The sequence below is a fragment of the Capra hircus genome, chromosome 5, assembly GCF_001704415.2.
Source record: "Capra hircus breed San Clemente chromosome 5, ASM170441v1, whole genome shotgun sequence".
NCBI lineage: Eukaryota > Metazoa > Chordata > Mammalia > Artiodactyla > Bovidae > Capra > Capra hircus.
The window spans coordinates 83496397-83513992 of record NC_030812.1 but is presented as its reverse complement, the minus strand read 5'-3'; the positions used below and the strand labels follow the sequence as shown (position 1 = coordinate 83513992).

General features: G+C 37.1%; 2 protein-coding genes across 4 annotated transcripts in view; one reads left to right on the top strand and one right to left on the bottom strand.

Moving 5' to 3' along the window:
- LRMP (lymphoid restricted membrane protein) overlaps positions 1-4577 on the top strand; it is a 54853-nt gene extending 50276 nt beyond the window's left edge. For both annotated transcript variants that reach the window (XM_018048386.1, XM_018048387.1), the window contains 4 exons: positions 88-137; positions 431-532; positions 2474-2581; positions 4061-4577. In XM_018048386.1, the coding sequence (XP_017903875.1) occupies positions 88-137; positions 431-532; positions 2474-2581; positions 4061-4304 (504 nt within the window). In that variant the 3' untranslated portion in view covers positions 4305-4577. The remainder of the gene's footprint in view (positions 1-87; positions 138-430; positions 533-2473; positions 2582-4060) is intronic.
- The window catches only part of CASC1 (cancer susceptibility candidate 1), an 89776-nt gene continuing 76711 nt past the window's right edge, over positions 4532-17596 (bottom strand). Inside the window, exons 11-15 of one of the 2 annotated variants that reach the window (XM_005680744.3) lie at positions 16257-16413; positions 11967-12181; positions 9729-9896; positions 6134-6247; positions 4532-5064 (exon numbers count right to left, since the gene is read on the bottom strand). In XM_005680744.3, the coding sequence (XP_005680801.1) occupies positions 4786-5064; positions 6134-6247; positions 9729-9896; positions 11967-12181; positions 16257-16413 (933 nt within the window). In that variant the 3' untranslated portion in view covers positions 4532-4785. The remainder of the gene's footprint in view (positions 5065-6133; positions 6248-9728; positions 9897-11966; positions 12182-16256; positions 16414-17596) is intronic. The other variant, XM_005680743.3, reaches the window with a different exon arrangement.

Below are 17596 nucleotides of genomic sequence, written 5' to 3'. Positions count from 1 at the left end.
AAGCAAATTAATTTTCATATCACAAAAGTACCTACCAACTTCACTAAATTTGTATTTTATTATTTCCTTAATGTCTGAACTTTAAAGTTGGCTGGGATGGAAAATAATGAGCGATTTAGTAGGAGGTCAAGCAGTTGGTAAGTATAATTTTATGATGCATCTTTGGGAACCTTATTATTTTACAATTTGGGTAAAGTAAATGTTTGAAATAAGCAATATAGTAACATTTGTTTTGTATGGAGTATATGCAGAAGTTATAAAAATTGGCATATGATCGTGAAATTGTTTTCATGAGTTAAGCATTACATGAATATGCTAAAGAAAAAATAAGAACATATTGCTTCTGTATTGATTTAAGTAGTGGGAAATAAATTGGTAATGGCTACACAAGTATTTGATTTGATAAGTGGCTATAATCATCTTTATTTAGGCGTATTTTGGGGTCAAAGCAGAGTGAACACCGCCCCTCATTACATCGATTTATTAGCACCTATTCCTGGGCAGATGCTGAAGAAGAAAAGTGTGAACTAAAGTAGGTGAAGCTTGATGTGTTTATTAACCTGACATGACTGGGGAATAAATAGGGCGTCACTTTTATTCTGTGGAGTTCACTGCTGCAGCATCAAAAAAGACCATTCATTGTATAAGACACTTATGAAAATAAAGCACTATGTAAATGTTACTTATGAGTACAGTCACTCAGTACTGCAAGGTGTGAGGTCTTAAGTTAGAAAAGAACCTTAAGTTAGAAATTTGCCAAATTTGTGAAGATAACCTTTTTCCTGTATAGGTATATCGTCATCAGGGGGAAAGGTTCGTAAGAGAGCCACAGAAATAAAATGTTCATCAACTTAGATGAATTATATACAACATGTGTGTGTGTGTACATATAGACATATCTGTATATGTTTATATATATCCTATAGGCACATATGTAATATATGTGCCTTACATATACATCTGTCTTCTCTTTAGGTAAATGAAGAGTAGGAAAAACAAAACTCTATATTGCTATCTTTATATTTGGCAAGTGAAACAAATAAAACATACTTCTGTAGTGAAAGGTAGAAGGTAAGAGGGAGGGACATGAAGAAACGCTGCCTCTAAAATCCTTGGTGACATTTGATCTCAGTTTCCTCATCTGTAGAGATCTTAATGAAATGATTTTATGTTGACTATATACACGTTCCTTGCATGCCTATTATCTTAGGCACACTACGCTCAAGCTTAGAAGATGAAAAAGACATCGTTCCTACCCTCAAAGCCTTTTTTCTCCCTTAAATAATTGTGGAAGCCTAATTGCATGGACTGAATTCCCTTTTATTAAAGATTTAGAGTTAACATAATAGATATTTTCTGATCTGGGTTTTAAAAAATTCAAGAGTTTCCTTGAAAAAAATTATCTATTAAAAAATTTTTGTTTGTATGGCATGATTTCTACTGAGAAGTTTTTGCAAACAAAAGACTGAAACCTTGAGAATCCTATAGGAAATCTGGGTTGGGGGTCTTGTGTTCTTTAAAACCAAATTAAAATCTACCACAGGCATTCCCTATAAATGTTTGACTGAAAAACAAAAACTTTGACATGCAGTTCATTTTGGCCACTGTGGGGGATTATGAACTTGGGATTCCAAAATTCAAATCTAACTAGGGACTCATGAGTGGTCATGAAACATGGAACATGAACAATGAAACAGTTAAGTTTTTTTCAGGCAAAGGATTCCTCTTTAAATAATATGATTTCAATACTGTCAACCCAATTGCAACTTCCCAGTTCACTGAATACTATTGATTTTAAGTAGTTTTATACCAAACCTATCTTCATAAACACTTTTTAAATTATGAAGGTTTTTTAAAGAAAGAAGAAATGACACTTTATAATGCTATTCCAGTTTAGTGTTGCTGAAAAACCAACAAAATTAATTTTAATTATCCACATTCTACTTAATATAGAATGTTAAAAAAATGTGGTAAAAGAATACTTACTGAGAAAAATTTTACTGTATGTTGAATGAAAAATTCACAGAAGAAGAAATAATGGCATCCACATTTGTTTTTTTAAGGTGTAGTTACTTATACACACACATACACACACACACATGCATGTACATGCAAAGATGGAAAATCACAGTAATAACACTGGTTAATTATAAGTGGTGAGAACTAACTTACACATGTTCTTTGTAAATCTCCCCTTTTTATTTGTTCTTTGGCTAGCACCCGAACTTTCTACAACAAACATTTGTTATTTTCCTAAATACAAAGTTACTTTAAAAAATTAAATTCCTATAAATGATTAAAAATATAAAGGTGGTGATTTGACTTTTAGAATTAGCTATTTATCAAATTTTTCTAAAGCAAGATAAATATCTGCAAGCTTCCTTACAAAATACAGTAAAACTTAGCAATATTTTATAAATAATTATAGAACATTATCCATACTTTAATACTTAGAAACAATACTTATTTACAGAACTAAAGATGACTTAGAACCACCAGAAGAAGAAACAGTAGAAAAGACAAGAAAGCCAAGTCTTTCTGAAAAGAAAACTAATCCATCAAAATGGAATGTGTCTTCAATGTAAGTTACTTACTTGCTAAATAATATCATTTTGGTGGAATGGGGAAAGGTAAGGCAGGGTTAGAAGTATTAATCTTTTTTATTATTTTTGCCTTTTAAAAATGTATTTATTTTTGGTTGCACTGGGTCTTCACTGCTGTGTGCAGGCTTTCTCTAGTTGTGGCGGTTGGGGCCACTTTTCATTGCACCGCACGGGCTTCTCATTCCAGTGCTTCTCTTGCTGTGGAACACGGCCTCTAGGCACACAGACTTCAGCAGCTGAGGCTCGTGGGCTCTAGAGCGCAGGCGCAGCAGGTGTGGTGCTTAGTTGCTTTGGCACATGGGATTTTCCTGGACCAGAGGATCGAATCCGTGTCCCCTGCATTGGCAGGTGGATTCTTTACCACTTTGCCACCAGGGAAGTCTAGGAGCATTAATCTTAATCAAATTACTTTACTAAAAGATCTTGGAAAATGTTAAATTTAAGATGAATAATAACAAACTCCATATGGTCTATAAGAATTATTCCTGAACCTATGAGCTACAGGAGGCAAGGGAGTTCACAGTGTAAAGAACTTGGCCTTGGGACCAGATGACCGAATTAGCTCCCTAACTAGCTGTGTGACCTAGGCAAGTTCATCCGTTTTTGACCATCAATTTCTTCATCTATAAAGTAGGAGATAATAGTACTTATGTCATTGTTTCGCTATCATGATGAAATGAATTAGCACATGTAAAATGCTTAGTACAGTACCTAACACACAGTTAACTATTTTCAAAGACTTATATGATGCTGTAATGAGCTTTTTTGGTGGATGCTTCTAAAAGGAAGAGTTTACATTTCAGTACACCAAAAGTCCAGGGTATGATGAGGAATAAGTGACAGGCTTATAAGTACATACACATAAATCGTGCTCAACCCAATAAATAACATTGTTGTTTCTACCATAGGAATATAAATTGCCTTACCTTAAAGAATGAAATTAGTACTCAAATATACTTGTTAGGAGTTAAATAATGCCTAAATCATATAATTTTCAGATTTTTCTCTTAGCACCTCATTTCTTCAATTCTAAAAACTTACAAGGGATAGCAGGGAAGCAGATAGTGGCCAAGCCCAAGACGACAGATGACACTGTGTGGCTTATTACAAGGAGGTGTCAACAGATGACACTGTGTGGCTTATTACAAGGAGGTGTCAGTGGGAAAGAATATACTTGCCAATGCAGGAGACGTGGATTCGATCACTGCGTCAGGAAGATCCCCTGGAGTGGGAAATGGCAACCCACTCTAGTATTCTTGCCTGGGGAATCCCATGGACAAAGGAGCCTGGTGGGCTATTGTCTGTGGGTTGCAGAGAGTCAGAAATGACTGAGTACACGTGTACACTGGTGGAATTATGTAGGGCAGATACGCGACTTGATTATTGTTGGCAAAAGAAATGTTTCTAGTATACAGACAATTGTGATTACTGCATACTGATATGTGTTTTTGTTGTAGTTACGATACATTAGCTTCCTGGGCAACAAACCTCAAGACTTCCATCCGAGAGGCCAACAAGATGCTCTGGCTTTCTGTGGCATTCATTGTACTATTTGCAGCGTTGATGAGCTTCTTCACAGGCCGATTTTTCCAGAAGTCCGTGGACGCTGCCCCCACACAGGATACGGACCCCTGGATGTCTCTAGAACACATCTTGTGGCCATTCACCAGACTGCGACACAACGGGCCACCACCCGTGTGACTGCAGCACATCCTAATGTGTGTATCTTGATTTTTAAAGTTTCAGTATCTGAACTTTGTACATTAGTAACTTTTAGCTGGGAAATTATAGAATGGAACCAGAGGTTCTCAGAATGACTGTAAGATATTTTATATTCCCTCTTTTTGTGATTACCTTCCTAACTAAAATGCAGTGGGGAGGAAGCCTGCTTATATGATTTTTTTAATGAGCTTTCTGAGGAGGAGATATTATTGTTTGTTAAAATTTATTGAAATAAAGAACCATTCAAATCTATGAACAGTGAACATTGGAAGTCTCAGTAGGCCAAGAGAAAAAAAAAAACCTAATTCTTAAAAAATAAAATTTGAGTATAAAATGCTGATTAGATCATCTGAACAGCCCGTTTGAAATATATTCACTCATTACACTTTATTGAAGAAATACCTGAGGTTTCTCCAAGTTGTTTGATTCTTCATACTGGATAAAATCTATCCCTGGGGATTTAAGAAAAGCTGAGTAACCTAGTTGAGAGTAGCATGTGGCACACAGAGTCAACAAACTGGCAGCTGGGACGCCTAACTGCCCTCATTGCTTCCTGAGAAGCAAAATCCTTAACCATGTGATACAAAGTGGAATGAAATTCAGTTTCTTCTTTAAGGACTTCAGAAAATGCATCACTGGATTCATTGATCTTGAGACTTTGTGCCCTGTCACCACTGAACATTAAAAGGGTCCAGTTAGGATTCTGAGTGGGTTCTTCTTTAAGAAGGTGTTCCCTCACCTAAAAAAAAAAAAAAACAAACCAGAGAAATCTGTTAATAGTTCCTCTTTTATTAGGTATTTTGACAGTTGAGTATGTTACTTCGTTTGTTGTTGTTCAGTGGCTAAGTCATGTCCAACTATTCATAACCCAATAACTCCAGCACACCAGGCTTCCCTGTCCTTCTCTGTCTCCTGGAGCTTGCTCAAACTCATGTCCACTGAGTCAGTAATAGCATCCAAGCATCTCATCCTCTATCACTCCCTTCTCCTTCTGCTCTCAATCTTTCCCAGCATCACGGTCTTTTCCAATGAGTCAGCTCTTCGCATCAAGTGACCAAAGTTTTTCCATATGATGGAAAAACAATGATGTGAACAATTTTTTTGGCCAACCCAATATTTGAAGGGCTTGAGTTCCCCAAATTGCTAAGATAAAAAGAAACATTCTTAATGTCCCATTTTTTTAAAAAAGCATGAAACTGTTTATATCTTAGTGTTTAAGGAGTTTATCAAAATATATTAAGTCTTTAAAAAATATTTATTGAATGCCTTCAAGTGACAAGTATTGTTTCAGGTCCTGGAGATATAACAACAACAAAACAAAATTAAAAATAACCAAACATATTAATAAATAACAATCATAAAAATAAAACCTTGTCTTCGAGGAGCTTGTATTGATAAATAAATGTGGTAGCTCATTTATGCTAACATATTCATCAGTCAGCTTGCAGAATTTGACAACTTCTTTAGCAGGCAGTAGGAAATGTCCCCAGAAGGTTACTCTCCGAGGAGAGAGTTCATGAATCATAGACATATTCACATGAAAGGCTTACATTTGTTCTTCAGTTGATGTAAAGAGGTCTCTAGCCTAAAATCAAGAGCATTTGATACCATAATGGACAACGAAGGCATGACCTTTACATGGTTTGGTTTTATATTTTTGGCAAAATGAAAGAAAATGAAGTTTGCCAACTCCATTTTGAATCTTTTTACCTTTTTAAAAGGAGAAAACATGGTCTACATTCATTTAGCTTTTGAGTACTTTATCTTCTTTTGGAAGACAAAAGTTTAAGGGGTTTTGCATACTATACCTGAAATATAGCTTTCTTAGAATCACATGCTGTATTCCACTTACTCCAACAAAATGCAAAAGCAGAACTTAACAGGGCCATTTGCCGATATGCTTTCACTTCTACCAAAGGATGCTGTCAGTAGAGAAACAAATAGAGTTGATCACAGAGCCTCTCAAGTCTCCCTTCCATCCTTGACCTCCTACAGTCTAGTCTGTTCTCAACCCAGATCCATTTAAAATGTAAGTCAAGTGAGATAAGTCAGAGAGAGATAAATATCATATATCACTTATCAACAGAATCTTAAAAAATGGTACAAATGAACTAATTTATAAAACAGAAATAGAGTCACAGATATAGAAAACAAACTTACGGTTACCAACGTGGAGAGGAAGGGGAGGGATGAATTGGGAGGTTGGGACTGACATATACACACTACTACATATAAAATAGTCCATGGAATTCTCTGGGCCAGAATACTGGAGTAGGTTGCCATTTCCTTCTCCAGGGGATCTTTCCAACCCAGGGATTGAACCCAGGTCTCCCACATTGCAGCCAGATTCTATACCAGCTGAGCCACAGGGAAAGCCACAATGGGATTCCCTGGTGGCTCAGATGATAAAGCATCAGCCTGCAAAGCGGGAGACCTGGGTTCGATCTCTGGGTTGGGAAGATCCCCTGGAGAAGGAAATGGCAACCCACTCCAGTACTCTTGCCTAGAAAATTCCATGGATGGAGGAGCCTGGTGGGCTACAGTCCATGGAGTCGCAAAGAGTCGGACACGACTGAGCGACTTCACTTTCATATATAAAATAGACAACTAATAAAGACCTGATATATAGCACAGGGAATTCTACACAATGCTGTGCAATGACCTATATGGGAAAGAATCTGAAAAGAGTGGGTTTATGTATATGTATGTATAACCGACTCACTACTATACAACAGAAACTAACACAACATTGTATATCAACTATATTACAATTAAAAAAATTTTTAAAGAAAAAAAATAAAAATCAAACATAAAAAATAATTTAAGTCAGACTCATGACTTCACAAAATGGGGCAATGGCTTCCCCTTTCAGAGCAGAACCCAGAGTCCTAACAGTGCTCCACGGGGCCTCTGTGCTATTACAGCCCCCATTGTTCAGTCTCTCAGTTGTGTCCAGCTCTTTGCAACACCATCAACTGCAGTATGCCAGGCTCCCCTGTCCTTCACCATCTCCTGGAGCTTGCTCAAACTCATGTCCACTAAGTTGATGATGCCATCCAACCATCTCATCCTCTGTTGTCCCCTTCTCTTCCTGCCCTCAATCTTTCTTAGCATCAGGGTCTTTTCCAATTAGTTGGCTATTTACATCCCCCATACACACCCTTATCTCTCTACTTCATCCCCTATTCTTCTCCCTTTGCTCTGGGTGCTCCAGCCTCCTTGCTGTTCCATTCTTCTTGCTGTTCCTCCCATCCTCAGATACATCAGGCCACACCTTCTGGACTCTTTCCCTCCAGCCCCCTTCCACTGTTCTCTCCAGCTGATAACCTTCCAGAAATGGCAACTTGGCTAAATTCCCCACCTTGAAGCTTTCCTCAATTGACCCCTCACCCCCTATACCATATTTGATATTGTACCTTTTCTTTCTTTCACTTGATTTATTATGTTTGTTGTTGATGTTTGCCTCCCTCTATTCTAGAATGTAAGCTCCACAAGGGCAGAGACCTTTGTTTCATTCACTAATGTTTCCTATGCATCTAAAACAGTATCTGGAATATAAGTGTTCAGAAAAAAATTCTTGAATATTTTGAATACAATATTCTGAAAAGATGACTAGTATATGATGTTCAGCATTTGTAGAGTAACTGGCAACTTGAGTTACTAAAACTGAAGTGGGATTTTTTTCCACTATGCATATATGTATACACTCTTATAATGTGATTATCTCCAGTATGTGTCTACCCGTATTGTCATTTTCTGGTATATTTTAAGCTTGTTCTTCTTTTTTTTTTTTGATGTGCATTCTTTTATTTATTAAGCTTGTTCTTGAGTTTAGAATTCTTCTGCCCAAAACATCTTTCATGATTAGAAGTCCCTTGCTTCCCTGGTGGCTCAGACAGTAAAGTGTCTGCCTACAATGTGGGAGACCCGGGTTCGATCCCTGGGTTGGGAAGACCCTCTGGAGAAGGAAATGGCAACCCACTCGAGTACTCTTGCCTGGAAAATCCCATGGACGGAGGAGCCTGGTAGGCTACAATCTATGGGGTCACAAAGAGTTGGACACAACTGAGCGACTTCACCTCACCTCACCTGTCTTCATTTATGTATCATGAATGTTTGGCAAATATCTACTGTATTCTGGGAATAGGGTTGGTGCTAGAAGAATCAAAGTTGATTAAGGAATGGTCACCACTCTCAAGGAGCTCAGAGTTTAACATGGAAGGATCTCATTTAACTCAACTTATGAGTTACATGAAGCAATATGCAGACAGGAAGACTCTGTGAAGTAGGAGGAAGTGGGTTTTAATGATCAGTGGTCCTTGTATGTATTTAATTTCACCTGAGTTATCACATTTGGGAAACTGCTGAGTCATTTACTCTTTTCAGAAATCTTCCATATATGCACTCTGGAAGAAGAAAGAAAGCGGACAAAATGGGTTGCTGCCCAGACTACCTCTGCACTAAACTGACCATCTGTGGTTGTGCTCCATGTGTCAATATGAAGATTGTTCTATAGAATATTAAATTTGGGAGAACCCTAGATTTCTCAGGTTAGTTCAGTCACTCAGTCATGCCCGACTCTTTGTGACCCCAGGGACTGCAGCACACCAGGCTTCCTTGTCCATCACCTATTCGCGGAGCTTGCTCAAACTCATGTCCATCGAGTTGGTGATGCCATCCAACCATCTATCCTCTGTGGTCACCTTCTCCTCCTGCCTTCAATCTTCCCCAGCATCAGGGTGTTTTCAAATGAGTCAGTTTTTGCATCACATGGCCAAAGTATTGGAGTTTCAGCTTCAGCATCAGTCCTTCCAATGAATATTCAGGACCAATTTCCTTTAGGATGGACTGGTTGGATCTCCTTGCAGTCCAACAGACTCTCAAGAGTCTTCAACACCACAGTTCAAAAGCATCAATTCTTCGGTGCTAGGCTTTCTTTATAGTCCAACTCTCACATCCATACATGAAAAAGCCTTGACCTGATGGACCTTTGTCAGCCAAGTAATGTCTCTGCTTTTTAATATGCCATCTAGGTTGCTCACAGTTTTTCTTCCAAGGGGTAAGCATCTTTTAATTTCATGGCTGCAGTCACCACCTGCAGTGATTTTCAAGCCCAAGAAAAGAAAGTCTCTCACTGTTTCCTTTGTTTTCCCATCTATTTGCCATGAAGTGATGGGACTGGTTGCCATGATCTTAATCTTTTGAATGTTGAGTTTTAAGTCAGCTTTGTCATCAGAAATCACTGGATTTCTAGTCTTGCTATTTATTCCTTCCTTTCTAACTATAATCTCATATAAGTGAATATAGAAAATTCATTGGTGTACCTTAAGATTTACATAAAATGTAATACTTGCTAACATTCTAAACGTCCATCACATTAAATTTGGAAGGATTCATTCTTACCTTATAGTTTATAACAACATAAAGATGAGAGTGTCCAGTAGGGAAGATATTCAATCCAGCCTTCTTCAAAGCAATAATGAAAGAAACAGGAGTCATCCACTTTTCTTCCAAAATAGTGGAATGATTTTTGTTATTTACTTTGATTGAAGCTAACATACAGAGGTTTTCCTAGTTTCAATAAGAAAAAAGCTTTTATATAAGTAAGTTAAAGCAATTATTACCTCATTATAATTCCAGGTCCAGCTGTTAGGTTCTTTATACACAACTATGGTTTTTCTAGTAGTCATGTACAGATGTGAGAGTGGGACCACAAAGAAGGCTGAGCGCTGAAGAATTGATGCTTTTCAACTATGGTGTTGGAGAATATTCTTGAGAGTCTCTTGGACAGCACAGAGATCAAACCAGTCAATCCTAAAGGAAATCAACCCTGAATATTCATTGGAAGGACTGAAGCTGAAGCTCCAGTACTTTGGCCACTCGACGTGAAGGGCCAAGTCACTGGAAAAGATTGAGGGCAGGAGAAGAAGGGGGAGACAGAGGATGAGATAGTTGAATGGCATCACCGACTCAATATATATGAGTTTGAGCAAACTCCAGGAGATAGTGAAGGACAGGTTCTTGGGGTTGCAAAGAGTTGGACACAACTTAGCAATTGAACAATAGCAACTATTTTTTTTTTTTTAGAAAATCCTGTATTATCCTATATTAGAATGCAGGACAGACATATTTTAGGCTTGATCCAAAAGGTCCACCTCAAAGTTTCCATATTACCTTAATCAGTTTATCAACTCTTCTCAGGCTCATCTGAGCAATCCAAGGATCTCTTTGGTCGCCTACTTTATAACTCATGATCTAAGAATACTGCATGTGCTCCTGTTGAAGAGCTATTTGACAGCAGCCATGTTGCAACTTTTAAAGATCATAATTTTTTACATGTATACAATTTTAACATAATGCAAAATTATTATCCAGTTTTAAAGTTAGAAAAGTGGTAATCTGAAGGTGCATAGAGTTCACATCTCTCCTCTGACCTTAAAAACCAAGTCTGATGATCTAGCTTTCCTGCCACGTTCATAAAGAATTTCAGGTTATATCTTTTTTTTTAAAAAAAATCTTTTTTAAAACAACTTTCATGAGGTATATTTTATATATCATAAAATTCACCCATTTCAAGTGCACAGTTCAGTGATTTTTTTTTTTTTGGTAACTTTGTTGACTGGTACAACTATCACCATAAATCAGTTTTAGAGCATTTTCATCCCGTCAGTGAAATCCCTTATGCTTATTTATATCCATTCCCCACTTCAGCCTCAGGCAACCACTAAATCTACTTATTGTGTCTTTAAATTTCAGACTCTGTAATTCCTTTTTTTTAAATTATGAAAGTATAATAACATATTTAGAGGAGATTTGGAAAATACAGAACAAAGTTATATATTCTCCTACTATATGTCAGTCATTTTTTAAAGTAGATAAATTAAGATTTTTAGTTGGAATTTCAATATCAAACTCTTAAAAATTAATAGAATAGACAGAAAAGTAGAAAGATATAGTAGGCCTGAAAGGCACCATGAACCAATTCAACATAATTAAGTTATACAGTTTTCACACAATGCTGCTGCTGCTGCTAAGTCGCTTCAGTTGTGTCTGACTCTGTGCGACCCCATAGACGGCAGCCCACTAGGCTCCTCTGTCCCTGGGATTCTCCCAGCAAGAATACTGGAGTGGGTTGCCATTTCCTTCAATAGTAGGATACAAATTCTATTCAAGTTCCCATAGACTACTAGAAGACACTGCAACATAACCAGGAACATAAAATAAGGTACAAAAATTTTGTGGTCTACAGGTATTGAAATCATAGAGTCAGACTCTGTAGCAACGGAGTTACTCAAAAGGGATTTCAAATGGCTGGGTGCTGTCTTCCTGTGATAAGATCAGGAAGCCTCTTTAGAGTGGACCAAAAACTTTGAAAGTCATACTGCAACCATACTTAGAGTTTCACCAATTGCTCTATTCCTAGTAACTTTAGGGCACAAACTTATACTTTACTTTTACATGTTATTTCCTATATACTCAATATTTTGTTTAGAAACTACAGCTCAAGGTATATTTTCAATGTATTTATAAAGGATATATTTCAATATGTAAATCATCAGTGATTGACTGTTTTGACACACACTCTTATAGTCATCAAAGAGATTTAGCTCTTTGGTATGACTTGCTATAACAGCGGTTTACCTTAATTTGTATTTGAAGTTCAGTAAATACTGTAGTCACAGTCAGAAGTACTTTATTCACATCAAGTGGTCTTAGCTCCCATGACTGGTATGGCATATTAATATGGGCATCTTGAATTAAAGTAACAGGACAAAAAGTTTCCAGGTTGAATGTAATAAGTCTCTCTTCCGGTTTGTAAGACACATTGCTGATGCCATCAGTTTTCCAGTGTTTACCTTTATAATTAGGATTAATCAGACATTAGTTCCATTTTTTCCTCTGCAAAAATAAGATGAATGAAACTACTCCACTAACTTCAATATGTATAAATTGATTTTTCACACTGAGAATAGGATCACAACAACAAACCATCTTCACTGGAGTTTCTTCCTGTCTACAGGATCAAGCCCAGATTCCTCAGCATGGTCACAAGACTTTCAGAATGAAGCTCTCACTCTCATTTCTGGCTTCCTTCTTTGCTACTTCTCAGACTTCTTTCCAATCACACTTTTCTTTTCTTCCCCAACAACATCATATACCTGTAAGCCTCTGCACATGCAGTTCTTTCTTCCTAGAGAACATTTCCATCCTCTTTTAGAGAACCTCTCTTCATCTTTCTTTTTAAAGAACTTTAAAATTCTCCTATCTTACGTATACAATTATTTTAGTCAATTTACCCAGTTTTGCAATCATCACCATCATTCAGTTTTAGAATATTATTATCCTCCCAATAAGATCTCTCATGTCCATTTATAGTTAATTCCCATTTGCATCACCAGCCCCAAGAAACTATTAATATACTTAAAGATTTGCCTTTTCTTAATTTTCATTAACCACCATCATATAATAAGTGGTCTTTTGTGTCTCTTACAACTCAATAATAAAACACAACACAACTTAAAAATGGGCAAAAGATTTGAATAAACATTTCATCAAAGAAGCTACATGAAAGTATAGTAAATACATAAAAAAAGATGCTCAACATTACCACTCACTAGGGAAATACAAATTAAAACTATGAAAAAACATTTCACGCCCACCAAGGTGGCTCTAATTCAAAAAAAAACGTAATAACAAATGGTGACAAGAATATGGAGAAATGGGGGACCTTGTGTTGTGGTTATAGCTCTTTTGAAAAACAGCTTGGCAGTTTTTAAACAGTTGAACATCAATTTACGCTTCAACCCAGAAATTCCACTCCTACCAATATACCTAAGAGGAATGAGGACTTATACCCACACAGAACATACTGCATCAATGGTCTCTTAGTCCCTTAAGGACCTGCTCAATATTCTAGCCTAGGAGAAGCCGTCCTTAACACTCCAGATGGGGCCCAGTCACTGTTCTGCTCCGTAGAACGTTCATCTATTCTACAGCCCCTTACTACTCTGGCCCCTTGTGTATGATAGCTTTCCCTGTCTGCCTCTCCTACAACTTTGAAAATTCCTGGAAGAAGGAACTGTGTCTCATTTCTCTCTTTCTCATTGTTTAGCATTTAATGAAATGAATGAATCATTCTTTTCCTAGAACACCCTCTTCATTTCCACTTGGCTTTCTTGTCTTCTCACATGAAAGGTTCCACTGGCTATTTTTGACTTAATTTTTTTTTTAATTTTGGCATGTATTTATTTGAAAATTTACTGGAGAAAAGAAAGAAAACACTTTTAGGCATTAATTTTAAAGCAATCAATAAAAAGTAGATAGGAATATATAATATTGTCCCTATGCACTTAAACTCTCCTCCTATTGAGGCCATCCTCCTAATGAGAATTATCTTGGATAATGAATAAAGTAATAAATAATAAAGTAATTCCCAACCTCAGCTGTCATTCCCAGCTCGCTCTAGTTTTCATCTCCATACACCTACTTTTTTAAAAAAACTTTAAAAAAAATTGGTGTATAGCTGCTTTACAATGTTATATTAGTTCTATTTTTGACTCTTGAATTCAATATAATAAATAATTATATTAGAAAACTAAGTTATATATAGTTCCTCTTTCTGTTTTTACATTTACAAAATAATCTTAATTTGTAACCATAAAAATTGTTGTTTAGTCGCTAAGTCATGTCTAACTCTTGGTTGACCCCATGGACTGTAGCCTGCCAGGTTCCTCTGTCTGTGGGGTTCTTCTCGCAAGAATACTGGAGTGGGTTGCCATTTCCTTCTCCAGGGCATCTTCCTGTACCAGAGATTGAAACCCAGTCTTCTGCATCAGCAGGTGGATTCTTTACCAGTGAGTCACCAGGGAAACCATGGAGTTGTAGATTCAGTTCAGTTCAGTTGCTCAGTCGTGTCCGACTCTTTGCGACCCCATGAATCGCAGCACGCCAGGCCTCCCTGTCCATCACCAACTCCCGGAGTTCACTCAGACGTCCATCGAGTCCGTGATGCCATCCAGCCATCTCATCCTCTGTCATCCCCTTCTCCTCCTGCCCCGAATCCCCCCCAGCATCAGAGTCTTTTCCAATGAGTCAACTCTTCACATGAGGTGGCCAAAGTATTGGAGTTTCAGCTTTAGCATCATTCCTTCCAAAGAACACCCAGGCTGATCTCCTTCAGAATGGATTGGTTGGATCTTCTTGCAGTCCAAGTGACTCTCAAGAGTCTTCTCCAGCACCACAGTTCAAAAGCATCAATTCTTTGGTGCTCAGCCTTCTTCACACTCCAACTCTCACATCCATACATGACCACAGGAAAAACCATAGCCTTGACTAGATGGACCTTAGTCGGCAAAGGAATGTCTCTGCTTTTGAATATGCTATCTAGGTTGGTTGATAACTTTTCTTCCAAGGAGTAAGCGTCTTTTAATTTCATGGTTGCAATCACCATCTTCAGTGATTTTGGAGCCCCCCAAAATAAAGTCTGACACTGTTTCCACTGTTTCCCCATCTATTTCCCATGAAGTGATGGGACCAGATGCCATGATCTTCGTTTTCTGAATGTTGAGCTTTAAGCCAAATTTTTCACTCTCTTCTTTCACTTTCATCAAGAGATTACTGCCATATAATTACTGCAGTTAGAGTCAAATTTTACTTGTTGTATTTCCCTGAATCATGTGGGATAACTGATCTTGTCTAATTCTAATTTTAATTTGATAAGTAAATATTTAGGAATGTTACCATTAAAGGAAAGGAAATGTGAAACCTCTAAAGTAACATGAAAGGAAAAAGTTACCCAATGTTCATTTTGATATATTTTATGGTTTAATGTATTGATAGAAATATACTGTTTCTAAAACATAAACTGTCTCTACACTAAACATCTTGTGGTTATGTCTGTATAAGCAACAATGTAGTGTGTTGTAGCAACCATAAAAAAATTTAAAGTACAAAATAGTCTCTAAATTCTCTGCTCCCATAACTAAAGTAATAGCTCTGTGCTTTAGTTATCTTATTATCTAGACCTGTTATCTTGTATGCAAACCTTTTCACAAATAAATAAATGGATGTAGGGTAACTCACCTACATTAAAAACAAAGCTATTCAACTTTCATCTAAGAGTCTCCAGATTTGAATACATTAATTCACAAGACCAAGACCATTCAAAGTTTAGCCTGCCAACCCCAAATCAGGTATTTGTTAATAACTGGTGAATGATTAACTTGTATTTGTTAACACTTCTGATTTATTGATATTTAACAATTTGAATAAGCAATAATTGCCCATGGTTCAATAGTTAAAAGTTATAGAGGCATATAGTGGTTGGTTTTCCTCTTTCTCGCGTTCCCCATTTGCCCACTCCCCATCCTCAGTTGTTGTTTAGTTGCTAAGTCGTGTCCAACTCTGCAAACCTATGGACTACAGCCTGCCAGGCTCCTCTGTCCATGGGATTTCCTAGGCAAGAGCACTGGAGTGGGTTGCCATTTCTTTCTCCAGGAGATCTTCCCATCCTAGGGACTGAATCTGTGTCTCCTGCTTGGCAGGCGGGTTCTTTACCACTGAAGCCACCTGGGAAGACACCCATCCTCAGTACCTGGTTGTAATAAGCTTTGCAATTTATAAATCATTAACATTAAAATAATCAAATTTTAATCACCCCAATCTGAATTATTTGGCCATTTCAAGAGAGAGTAGGCTTTTCGTTTGTTTTTTATTTGCTATACTATTTGATATTTTTATTCATTTCCTTCTTTTTAAAAACACCCTATTCATTTCCATAAAAAGGAAACAAAGACCCTAGAATTGGCACAGAAATATGTATGATTAGAAACTCAGTTTACATTCTCCATTTCCTATTTTGATTTAAGGATTTATATTATTATACCTCTTTTCATTACATAATTATCAAAGCTGGTTAAGGCATCATTGTACCTTCAGCATCCCACCTTGCAACCATAGGATTCTCGAAGAAGATTACATTCTCATGAACTTCAAGCGTGACCTCTATGGGTGGAAAAGCATTTTCTGCTTCAAGGTCTTCTGCAGTTTCTGGAGGATATGTATATTTCTGTAATCCCTCTTTGAGTATCTTTTAAAAATGACCAAGATAATACTAAGTTAGAAGCTGACTGGTAACAGTTTATGATGCAGAGTTATGCAGAGTAAGCTATATATGTTAAATAAACACCGCAGTTTGGTCACATTTCACTATAGACTGACTAAAAAAATGTCACAACAAAATTAAAGATAATGATTGAGGGGAAAAAAAATCACTACATTTGAATGTAATTCAGAACCCTCCTATAGACCAGATTCTAGGCTGGCTGGGACTTAACTATTCATTTTATTTCTCCAATAATTCTATGAGATATGTATTGAACAGAGAAGATAACTGGGACTTAGAAAAATCAATTAATGTGCCAAAGATTACAAAATGACTTCAAGAAGGCACTGGAAGCCAAAAGTATTGGATTGGCCAAAAAGTTCATTTGGGTTTTCCCCTAACATCTTATAGAAAGATCTGAACAACAAAATCCTATAGAAAGATTTTGACCAACCCAGCAGATCTATAGGACCCCAAATCCCATGTTCCAGTAACTTGGTTAGGGTGTGTGGGTGAAGACAGAAAGAAGAATAAGGAACCTTTTGAGAAGTGTGGAAATAAATGAGTGAAATTAAAAATCATCATGTTGCACACCTTAAACTTACGCAGTGTTAATATCAATTACATCTTAAAAAAGCAGGGGGGTAGTGAAGGGGAGAAAGTAAATTAAGCCGAGAGCAGATGTCTGTGGGATAAAGATTTGTCTATTATCAGAATTTAGCAGAGATGGATCTAGGAAAGGGAAGAAGATTACAAATGTTACAAAACAGAGGAAAAAACTGGACAGGGAAAAATTCTAGAGGAAGTGTGAGATTATTTAAAAGGGACTTAGAAAATGAGGAAGGTCTCTTCGTCGCAGGAGAGAAAAATAAGTGTGATAGAGAACACTCTGGGCTCAAATAGAGCACCTAAAATAGTATCAGGATACCAGGACAAAATTCAGGAACACCAGATCTTTGCATGCATCCTTGAAATTCCCAGTTCAGGCTTAGACCTTCCTATGGATAAAGAGTTTTGAAAGTCTATCTCCACTAAAGGGTGTCTTTCTGGACTCCACTCTGCCCTTCAGGTATTTCTGAGGTAAGGAAGGCTGATTCAAATAGATTCTTCAAAGTGGCTGCATGCTAAGTCGCTTCAGTTATTTCTGACTCTTTGCGACCCTATGGAC